General features: G+C 34.7%; 1 protein-coding gene across 1 annotated transcript in view; it reads left to right on the plus strand.

Moving 5' to 3' along the window:
- The window catches only part of LOC149564133 (isoleucine--tRNA ligase, cytoplasmic-like), a 108,933-nt gene extending 98,639 nt beyond the window's left edge, over positions 1–10,294 (plus strand). Inside the window, exons 18-20 of the mRNA XM_089828297.1 lie at positions 1,981–2,083; positions 2,186–2,277; positions 9,827–10,294. Coding sequence (XP_089684423.1) covers positions 1,981–2,083; positions 2,186–2,277; positions 9,827–9,928 — 297 coding nt within the window. The 3' untranslated portion in view covers positions 9,929–10,294. The remainder of the gene's footprint in view (positions 1–1,980; positions 2,084–2,185; positions 2,278–9,826) is intronic.
- The last annotated feature ends 1,685 nt before the right edge of the window (positions 10,295–11,979 follow it).

Genomic DNA, 11,979 nt, shown 5'->3' on the forward strand with positions numbered 1-11,979 from the left:
AAATTGCCAAAATTGTTATTATACAGATTCACCCCCCTCTCAGTATAATCGTGTGCTCTTCAAAGCTTTCCTACTTATAGTTGGAGTTAAAGACCTAATTACAAGTAAAATACCTTCCCGAATGCAATTGCAATTTAATTACAAGTAGGAAGACCTTCCCTTGCATATATATGCATTTGTGCATAAAAGCCTATCATTTTGACACCCAAGTGCATATTGTTTATCTACTTGCAATGCCCACCAAAAATCCCAAAAATTTTCATTGGTCCTATTTTGCAGAAGTACATGAAGTAGGAACAACCACATGTTGGAGCCTACAAGGAGGTGAAAAAGGAAAAATGTTTGAGAGCGCATAATGCTTTCAAGACTAATTCCAAGTGGGTGATAGTGAATCAATAAGAGGGATTGTGAACATTTTTCTAGTCTTAGGTGAGAGTGAAAATCATTGATTTGTTGATAACACCAAATGCACAAGTCAAAGTGTTATTTTTTGCAAAATGTTCCCACCCATGTATAGATTTGAAGATCTCCGACACCTGGCAATCTAGTGACAAGAAGACCTCTTCATAGTTTATATTTATCATGGATTTAGTAATTTTGTTATTGACAAGTTACACGTAATTGGGAAACAAGTTGTAATTGCAAGTGACTTTTTTCCACTTGTAAAGTCATTTGCATGTAATCAAATTTCAAGACAAGTGCATTGGGACTTGCAGTTTGAGTAAGTCAAAGTTAGTTAGGAAATAGGTCAAAGTTTGTTGGGTTTCTTCCACCTTTTTCTCTTAGCCCCTCACCTATAAATAAAGGAGGGTGATCGTTGTAATTTGTCAATTGTTTTCTGTAAGTAGACCATGCTGAAATTTTCGTGTCGTGAAAACTTCACATTTCATTGTACAAAGTTTCAGAGTGGATAATAAAGAACAAGTTTAACCAAACTTTGTGTCGTGAGGCTCATGAGTAAATTATGTATTCTTGTTTAACATAGGTTATTTCAATAGTTGATTCACTGAGTTGCTTACTTTCAATCTTTTGATTCAAGTTGTTAATTTATCATTTGGGATAAGTGTACAAGACTTGGGTTTTTTGTAACTCTTCCACACTAGGAAGTAGATTGGTATCTTTTTTGTTCTTATGTCAACTTAGAAACTATCGATATTATCGTAGCAACAAGTCTTTTTTGTTTAAGTTCTAGTGCTGTTCGGAAAATATTTTGAAACCGTTCTTGGGAAAAGAGGAATAGATTGTGAGAACGATCCCTTTTATAATTATTAGTAGAGTCCTTGTTGGAGCCACCTATGGTAAGAAGAGAACGTCCCCTATTGCTGAGAGAGAGTAACCTCATTTATTGTTGTCAGAAGTCAGTGTTGTAAGTTGTGGTCACAGTGACAGACAAAAGTTATAGCCGACATTCCCACTTATCTGTTTTTTGACATATGGTGTCTTCTGCATCTCTCTATCTTTAGGAGGGATCAGAGGCAACCCCTATCCTTAATGAACTCTGCCTCTATGGCTTGTTATGATGTCTTCTTTGGACCCACAAACCTTTGTTTTGAAAGGAATCTTCAACCCACATAAGTTGCTACAGGAACTTTCGGCCTAAGTAAGTTAATTGAACTCACATGTACAACCAGTTGCACTATAAAATAACTAGAGTAAAAATGAACCCTAAGAATTAAAAGATTTAAATCAATCTTTTGTTATTGGCCTGCTTTAGTAAAAATGCACCAAAGTGGAACCTCAAACATTTGTGGTATTAAACTTTTCCTTGTAGTGTTGATGAACTAATTAGCCCTAGCATCGCTAATAAACTCCAGGTTGTATCTAATTTTCATTCTCTAGTGGTAAGCACTAGTCCTCTAGTGGGAGTTTATTTCTCATTTGTAGCTGGTGCTTATTGTTCATTTCCATGCAATATATTTACATGGCCAATGTTTATTTTCAAAATCGAGTTGTTAAATTCATTTGTTAATCCAATTGCAGGTAATCCTAGCATCAGAGAAATTTACTGGTATTAGTGGGATGTCATTTACAATCAATCTATCAAGGCCAGCTTTGAGATTCATAAATGAAGCATTGTGCTCAGGTATGCATTCAAACCCATTCTATGATACGAAGCAGAGAGCAAGATTTCATTGGTTACTAACTGTTGTTGTTTTTTTGTCTTCTTTTTATGATTTAAATCCAGCGAATGAGAAGCATGCAGAAGATGTCCAAATATATTTGCTATCTAGAGATTACTCAAATCTAAAGGCCGAGCTTCATTCAGCAAATGGAAAGGTATGTACTTCCTTTATTCATGCTGCATTAATTTTTCTCTGTATGTGTACATGGTTGTAGATATTTTCTAGTATTTTGTGAAAAGCCAAGGTTAGTTCATTGAGAAAATAGATATTTATAAATGCATGTTTTTCTATATTACAGTTTTATTGCTATTAGTGCTAAGATTTTTAGCCTCATTGAAAAAACTATTGCTTGTACATTTAGAATGGATTATTATCAGTGTCCCAAGACTTGCCTTGGGTCATGCGGGTAGCTGATTCAGTGAGTCAAGCTGACTTGGGCCGGTTATGTTAACCCGGTGAGTCATGGTCCATGACCCACGTGACTCGCTGTGTCAGCAGCTCATGCCATGACCTGCTGGGTCTGTGGTCCATGACCTACAGATGGCAGCAAAATATCAAAATAATTCAAACTTGCACACATGATCAAAAGATCAATCCCACAATAGTCGAAAGGCATTTAATAAGAAGAGCCCATCATGAGAATACAGTTGTACCTTAGATATCAATCTTCAGGCCTGTTTGGTTGCAGGAATTGGGCTGGAATAAGAAAATCTAAATACCCACATTTGCCAATTTGACGTTTGTTTGCAAAATACAAAATAAGAATTAGAATTTGTCTATCATAATTTTACCCCAAAATGAGCATAGTGGTATTCCTATAAAAAGGTGGAATAAGAATAGCTTATTCTTATACCTTTTTTTAATAGACCCAATTTGATGGGTTGTCAAGTCTGTGACTTTGCCGCTCAAATGCATTTTTGGACTATTTCCTCTAGTCACCATAAGATATAAACTAGGTCAATCTTATTTAAAGTCTAATATGTGAATTCTTTTTATATGACAAAAAAGACTAATATCAAATTTGATATCTTTTATAAACTTTCATAAAATTATATTTACAAATAAATTTTGTGTTTAGTCTTATAATTAAAACTATATTGAAAGATCATTTAAATATCATATTAATAATCCCGACTTGTTTGTATTTTTTATTTTCTTTAATATATTTAAAAATAAAGTGCTTTTAGTTTTGATCTTATGCTCAAATTTATACTTATATTTAACGTTTAAATTTTTAGAAAATGCTATCAAATATTTATAATTTAAAATATTAACTTTTGATTTTTTTAATAACTAACCTAAATATTTAAAAATCTCACTTAGGATTTAAGTAGCTATAAACAATATTGAATATGATTTTAAAATAATTTGATTTAATTTAGAATTAAAAATATATTTTACTATATAATATGTCCTTTGAATTTCAAAGGTTGTGGTATACCTTTCATTGATAAAGTCAATTTAAAAAATAAAATACAGGCTACTTAAAATAATTTGACTTTTAATAAAAAGCCATTTTTTATAAATGAATTATAAAATTTGTTTATTTAAAACATTACCAAACTATAATTTTTTTTTTTTATTAAAGTTAAAAAAAACTTATTTCTATTTCTATTTCAATTGTTGCAACCAAACACAAAATATGCATCTTCGGACTCCTCTTCCATGTCAACCAAACAGGTCCAAATAATATTCTAGAACTTATTTTAAGAATGCGTGAATACCAGAAGAGAGCTTATGCCAGCATAGATGAATGCTGCATTCGGCAATTCTTGCAACCAAATGGGCCCTCAAAAGATTTATTTTTGGTGGAGTATATGCTCCATAAACAGCTGTCATAATCCTGTTTGTTGTTGACATCTTTAGTTAGCTGTCAGTAACTCTAGTTAGATGTAACTAGTTTTCGGTTTGTTGTCAATTGTTTTAGTGTGTTGTGAAATGAATTAGCTATTTTATTGGAAGCTCTTTGAGTTTTCAGCAATTATAAATTTGTATTCTATTGATGAATAAATCGATCAAATAGTTTGTTGTTAAGTTTTTACTTTATTTTTCAATTTGCTATCAGAGCCATTGCCCTCCTTTGTTTCTGTTTTCCATTTGAACATTATTTAAGTGATGCATATGTTATGTTTTGTGCTGAATTGTATAAACTTGGTTTAATGGAATATTACTACTTGTGAGCATTCCCTCCACTCATCTGGTTGTATTTTCCACTCCCTTCCCACCTCATGCTGCTGTTTAAGTCTAGCTCATGAAATTGGGGGCAAGATTTTGTTGGAATGTGTAATTTCCCCCTCAAATGAATTGTACAATCATAATAGAGGATTCTAGAAATTCCTGGATTGACGAATAGGGTTAGATAAAATTCTAGAAGTCATTTGTGTTTAGATAATTCTAAAAAGTCTATTTGTCTTATGTCGGCTAATTTAGATGTTTCTAGAAATAGTCAAAGACCTCTATAAATAGATGTGTCTTGTAATGTTATTGATATGGACAAAATGGTTAATGCCACAACACATTGAGTATCTTTCAGTTTTTAGTTTATTTTGTCCATCCACCTTTCACAAGGTGTATTAGAGTTGTCGTAGTTTTTTACAGATTTTGTCTCATAAAATCACTGTGGCATTCAAATCTCCAAAGTTTGTGCAGCTCATAGAGGATTTCTTAAAGAACAGCTATATAATTAATTAAGGATATATATCCGTTTCTCTTTGTTTTCGGTTACTAGGTGATTCTATTATCCTTATAGTCTTTAGATCATTTTCCAATTTGCTTTTGCATTGCATAGCAAACTGTGGTGCTTAAGACAACAAAATCTCAACACGTTTTTTTTTGTAGTTTTTAATCCACTTTCCACTTGATACAGTACACTATCACACAAAGCAATCACACACACACACACACACACATATATATATTGAATTGAGAGATTCTGCATATTACAACCAAAGGTCTCTTAATTTTCAAAAGCATGTCTCTTCATATTTCCAAACGCACAACTCTTTGTATGTCAATGTCTCTTCATATAATGAGACACCTAGCACACATTGAATGCCACGCTGTGCTCACTTAATATGACAGAAATATCATCATAAATATCTTCTCTAGCTGTTGTTGCAATATAGAAGCATTGTCCCAATTTCAACATATAGCAAAATCAGAGATAAAGATCTCTATTGCAGCTACAATCTTAAACATATTTCAAACAACTTTTCATGATAGGAGGGCAGCATGCAGGTGCAAATTGCCCCTCTTACCTGCTCAATTTATATGGCCTAAATGCCAATAGATCTACCCTATAAACTCCTGACATGCCATTTTTGTACTGATAGTACTAGGTATTTTTTTCTAACAGTATTGAGAGTCAAAGAAGTGAACAAGGTCCCCGTTAAGGTTTGAAATGTGCTTGCTTTCAGCTTCTCTTTAAGGAAATGTGACCACAAATTATCTTTCAAGTCTTCTATAGTTTATATGATTGCTATATATGCTAGCCTTTCAAAAAAGTTGTAATGAAAATGGCTACACATATTTGAATGTGATCAATCGCCTTTTAAACGGAAAAGTACCCTGGTCATATCTGATTGGCAATGGCATAAGAAATCTGAAAATAAATGCTAATTGTTTCAAGTTGGATGACCAATCTGTTTTTCTCGGAGTTTTCTATTTACATTTTTTTTCGTTCGGTAATTTATGATTTGATTAATATAATAGAGCATTTAAATAATTACATAAGAGAGCTAAACATCCTTACACCCATTACATGCTTATAACAGCCACCTTCCTAAACCATTAACACTATAATATCCATTCTAAACCCACCCCTAATAAGCCACATCAGCAAATTTACATTAGACTAAACAGCCATTACATCACGGGCATCAAAAAACCATTAGAATTGGCTTTCTTGACAAGCCACCCAGGACTCTGATGTCACTACCCTTTGGCACCACACCAAGGTTCGAAACCGCTGGCCATCATAAACCACTACAATTCAAACATCAAGTTCCTCCATTAGCCACGGCTTCATCACGCTAGGCGCTTGACAGGCTCAAAACCCCCTTACAATTTCTCCAGCATCACTGTTGCAGGTAAGGTTTTCAAAATGCCCTGCTCATTTCCTTCAAAAGATTCAAACTTCTCATTCTTATAAGAAAAAAATTAATCTTCTGCTTTATCTTTCTTAATTCGCACGAAAAACCTGTCTAACTCCAGCATTTTAACACCATCGGCACCACCCTAAAAACAAGATTCACTCCTTTCCCTCACCATCACTCTTTTTGGAAAACCACCCTCACCATCACTCTTTGACGTCGGGGGGTCACTGACCAACGACGATGAGGGTGAGCCATAGGAAACCCAAGCACATGTCTGCCCTTTGCTTTTTGAAAACTCTGAATTTCCTTTTTTAAATTCTCCCACTCCACAGCAATTCAAGCTTTATAAGCTCTCTGGTCATAGCACTCTGGCCACCATAGAAAGGAGTAGTGTCCCACCTCCAACCCTTCATTCCAATCTGCAAAACATTCACTATAATTGAACCCGAACCCGAACTTGAACCTAGGCGCAACCCATTCCAAAAGAGATTCCAATCCCACAATCAAATCACTAGGGAAGAGCAACTCCAACACCCAATTCATGATCTCCTCCTTTTCATTTGATTTGAATCCCCAGGCCATGATCATCGCTGCAATGTCCGCATTTACTTTCTAGTGATGTTTGGAATCCTAGAAAAACAACCCCAAAGTCGCCTTAACCACCTGAATGACACCAAATGACGGACATTTCAATAGGAGCTTCAAACGGTGATCTGTCACCGGTCCGAACAAAGCCTTCTGTTGCTTCTTGGCATGGAAAGTAAACGTTGGCTCCATGAATTGCTTCCCTATCTAGCCGAAACTTGCAGCTTGAATCTACCCAACAAAAAGTAGAAAAGACAACTTGCAATCTTTATTCCATTCCCTCATTATAATGACAGCTCACACACTTCAAGCTGTCCGTCCAGGCTGCATTTAATGCATATCTCTTTTCAAAAAGAAAGATCGCCGTCACTCATCCCTTAATTAAAACTACATATGCACCTTTGCTTTTAAATAATTCTTTTAAAAAATTTAACTTCTTAACACGTCCATGTTAATAGAGAACATTATTAAATGCAAAAAACCTTATAGAAACATACCCACCACACCATTCTCCCAAAGGTCAAATCTTTCAAATTCCCCTCTGCCTACAGTTCCAAATTTTGTCGCCCATTTAGACAAAACATCCATCTCCTTATTACTTCCCTTCTAATGTGGCTTATTTTAAAATCTTCAAAACTATCTAAAAAATCTTTGATCCTCTGCAATAAATTAGACAAATATGTCAAGCATGTATCTGATTTAGTCGTATTGCTTCAATCACTATCATAGAGTTCCCTTCCAAGTCGAGCTTCCTTTGTAATGGGCACCCCTGAATGTCCCAAAAACTAAACCAGATTGCTGAAAGGAATTATGTCAAACAGTTTGCATTCAACTTCTTAAAACCCCTTATAACTTTGGAAATCAAACATTTATTTGTTTGTTGTGTTTCGTGCATGGAATTGGTATCATACAACATAAACAAGAAAGAAACTACAATAATATGCAAAGTGGAAATGAACTGCTGCTAATAAAATGTTATTTTCAGAATTCATAAAACCAAATACATGGCAGATTTATCAACTCACTAATTACTTCAGCAATATTGTCATAATACTCCAGCCCATGCTTACGAACTTGCTGCTACAATACTTTGTCCTCCAATCAGTCCACTACCTTCATAATACCATTCCCTCCAAGCGGCATAAGCGTCGGACAGGTAGTGAAGAAGATATGAGCAAAATATCAAATCTGCCTGTAGCCGGAAATGCAACTAAACTGCCTGATAATGAAGCCAATAAGAAAGAATTCCAAAGGCCAAACCCCAAGGGAATGACGTCTAGAATGTTACAAGAGAGGATAGACGTCCTCAAATGCCAAGAACAAAGCTGCAACTCACACACCAATTTCTTCTCATATTCAACCTGTCTAATGAAGCTACAAATGCTTCCTTTTTATTCTATTCCCACGGGTCCGCTCAACTCATATGGGCAATGTGGGATAAAGATGTGTAATATAAAACATATATTAAAATACCCCTTATGTCTCCCTTGGGTACACATCACCATAAAATAAATATTAAAGTAACACTTTAATATTTTATAATTAAATTAGACGTTACTTTAATAAAACTTCAGGCATTAAAATGTATTAGCAATCGGACTCCAAATAATGCGAGTGATAGCTCATCGGAAAGCTCTTACCGAGGAGTATTGAATCCAATCACCAAAATTGACCTGCACTGTGTCCTGCCGACTTACTAAAAATAGTAAGTATGCCTGAAACTGAGTAAATCAACTTCGTTTTGGCCCAAATTGGAAATGACTAGGCCAAAACACTCCAAGATCCCATTAAACCCTTCGTTAGCCCTCGGGACCATGTAGAACAAGGCTAACGCACACACATTTGGTCAACTGCTAAAATGGGGACATTACATCCTTACCCCAAGGACTCTCGCACATTGAACAGCCAGCAAAGCTGCCTTTATCTCTACCAGATTATTAGTTCCTTGTTCAAGTTTTTTGCTGCCAATGCAATAGCTTCGCCCTTCCAGTCACTAACAATAACCACTGCCCCCGAAGGGCCTGGATTCCCACTAGCTGCTCCGTCAAAATTTACATTCATCCATCCCTCCTCAGGGGCCTCCAATTTCACCTCATCTTGAGCTTCTTTCTGATTTTTCTGCTTGAAACATCCTTCCTTACTAATCTTTATTCCTGGCCACAGTCTCTGAATCAAACTGTCGGCCTTAGTAAACATCGTTTTTGTCTGATTACATCTAAAGGTGGTTGCACTTATGACCTCTTCCACCGAATGATTAATCCTCCAAAACAAATGCTCAAGAGACTTATGAAAAATTCACCTATTCCTTTCCTTCCAGATTTCCCAGACCACAATTGAAGGTGTAACCATCCAAATGTTTCAGAAGATAGATTTTGAAGTAGGCCTAGGCCAGCAAACAAAGAAATCCTTCACAGAATTCATCCAAGGTCCTTGCCAACTATTTACATCTTTTTGAACAGGAGCAAACATAACAAATTGGGAGTTGGTTTTCCTTATCGTTGCTGCTATCTCTTCAGAAATGTTACTTACTTATGCTCCAATCTGTTTTACACTTTTTAAACAGGAGCGAAATATAACAGACTAGGTCTTGTTTTCCCTTATCCTTGCTGCTATTTCTTCAGAAATGTTATTTTCTTTTGCTGTGACATACTTATTTGCTAGTTTTAATTGATATTGGGAAATATATCTGCTTAAACCTTCTGGAATTTTAAAAAGGATTTGTCACGCTTACGAGTACCATGAAAAATGGAACAACCCTGTAAAGTTATATCGGATTATCCTTCTCAGGGTGCAAGAGGAAACCATTTAAATTTTATAATATTGAACATCATAACATAGGGCTATGTTCCTAAATGTTTTGATAGGAAATGTTGTTAAGGGATGTAAATGTGGTTACTGGCACAGATTTACCAACAATCAGTCAAAAGAGTTTTTAGAATTCTTTGCAGGTTTCAGATTGCAGGCATTAGTTTTTCATACACACATTCAACATAGCTGGATCTGATACTCTATTGAAATTTGCAGATCCAAGTAGCGTGCATTGAAGGCGAACCACCTGTTGAGGTCATTCTTCATGAACATTTGTATCTTTCTGTCGGAGATTATTTTCTGAGTATGAGAGCCTGATAGCCAAGTATCCAAACCAAAGCAAATCACTACTTTTTTTCTTTCTTAATTCTCCACTTCTCTTATTTCCTGCCAGCAGAAGTGCGACCTTTGTAATATCACAAGAATCTTTCCTTAAGTTAATAGCTAATTTTTTGTACTGCAAAATGAATTTTGTAATCGTCGGAAGGTGAAGGTTTTGTACTTCACATGGAAGAAGCCAGTGTGAAACCTAAGCAGTGCCTTATTCGTTTAAGTATATTTGTTTTCTTTTTATTCCTTCACCGTCTAAAATATTTTAGGCATTTGCTACCACACTTGAATGTAGGAACTGAAAATAATTCCTGTTGTTGAAGTATATGAAAGTTCGTTTCTTTTGTTGCGGCATCACTTCCAAAGTATTTTTTTAGAAGACTGTTGGAGCATTTTAACGAGAGTAATATGCATAACCCCAAAAAAAAAATTTAGGGGAAAACATTGGCCGACCAAAAGATATTTTTTCTCTTTAAAAATGATATTGGGAAAATAAAATGTAAAAACTTAAACAAGAAAATCCTTTCAAATCTAGAGGCATTTCAATAATTATAGATATAGAAAACAAATGAAAACGGGACTTTAACCTATGAATTTGTGCGAAGTACATTTTTCTTATTTATGTTCTTATTGTTGGTTACAAACATCAAATTCTGAGTTACAATCTACTTGTACAAATTCAGTTTGCAAACTAAACATAAAGTTACAAAAAATTAGATGTGGACATTTAGCTATTTGATGAAGAGATATACTCTAGAAGTGTCGCAAGTCTCTCAAAGTCACTTAATCACGTCAATGTCACCATTGCAGTCCCCAAAGAGTCTATGATCATCACCATCAATGTCATCATCGATATTGTTGGCATGGATTGGTTGGAATTCTACAATAGCTAATTTTTCATATAGAATTTAGATTTCACAATTCAATGATTACGATTCCAATTTCTTCAAAATTTGAGCTTATTCAAATTCAAGCAAAGTTTGGGGTGAACAATATTGTTAGTCATCTATTGTTGTAATCAATGATTGCTCTTATTGTAATTCTATTTTACGCATGTATTGTTGTGTATCTTTGAGTTCTCTAAGAACTAGATACCCATAAATGGATATCCTCTATCAAGATTAACTTGGTCTCTATACTACGAAGTCACAATATACCAAATGATGTTATCTCTGAAGCAACCATTTTTCCCTCAATTTTATAAGAATTCACTTAATTCTGACATCCAGTGTTCGTACATCTACTCTGTAATTATCCTCCTGTTGGATGCTTTATCTCTTAGTTTATCAATTTAATATCTTTTTATTAAGTCCCACTCATATTGGTATTATTATTATCCCTGTGATTTGTAGTGTCTCTTGTAGTTTACCCTTATCGTTGTTTATTTATGTATATTCCTCTTGTCTGTTGATATAAATTTATCTTCTCCTATCGGGCTCATGCTTTATCTCTTGTTTTCTAGAATCGTTATTATCTCCTTCTGACTTCAGTCAATGGTGCATGCTGTGGTATTATATTTCCATCTTCCTTTTTGCTTGCCTTTAGTGTGAAATGGATTTGACATGGCTCATGTATCCTTTGATTTGTCTGTAGTGGCTTATTGAATCTGCAACTTTAAGGAATTGTAATTTTGTTTGGATTAAATTCGGTCCTGCCTTTAACCTGCTCAATTGTCTTCCATGTTGATTCTGGCAAATGTGTTCTTGTATCTCACTTCTTTGTCGCAAATGTGTTCTTGTATCTTACTCCTTTTCGATATGTATTTGGAGCTCTTGTTTGTTTTGCATTTTATCTGTATTGCTCATTAGTTCCTGATTGGTGGATGAAACTTATATTTTGATTGATGATTTTTCCTCCCCCACCGAATGGAGATGGTATTATTTCCTTATATCTTATGAGAAGTACGAGAGGATGTATTGGGAAAGACATACAGAGTGTCTTTTAATAATTATATCTCTTCATAATGAATTGTACCACTTCATTTACCAACTAATTGATTTGCTATATATCCTAATCACTTACTTCTACTTGGGTTGATA

This window comes from Cupressus sempervirens, chromosome 4 (genome assembly GCF_028749045.1).
Source record: "Cupressus sempervirens isolate cs-2001-9-10 chromosome 4, ASM2874904v1, whole genome shotgun sequence".
Lineage (NCBI taxonomy): Eukaryota > Viridiplantae > Streptophyta > Pinopsida > Cupressales > Cupressaceae > Cupressus > Cupressus sempervirens.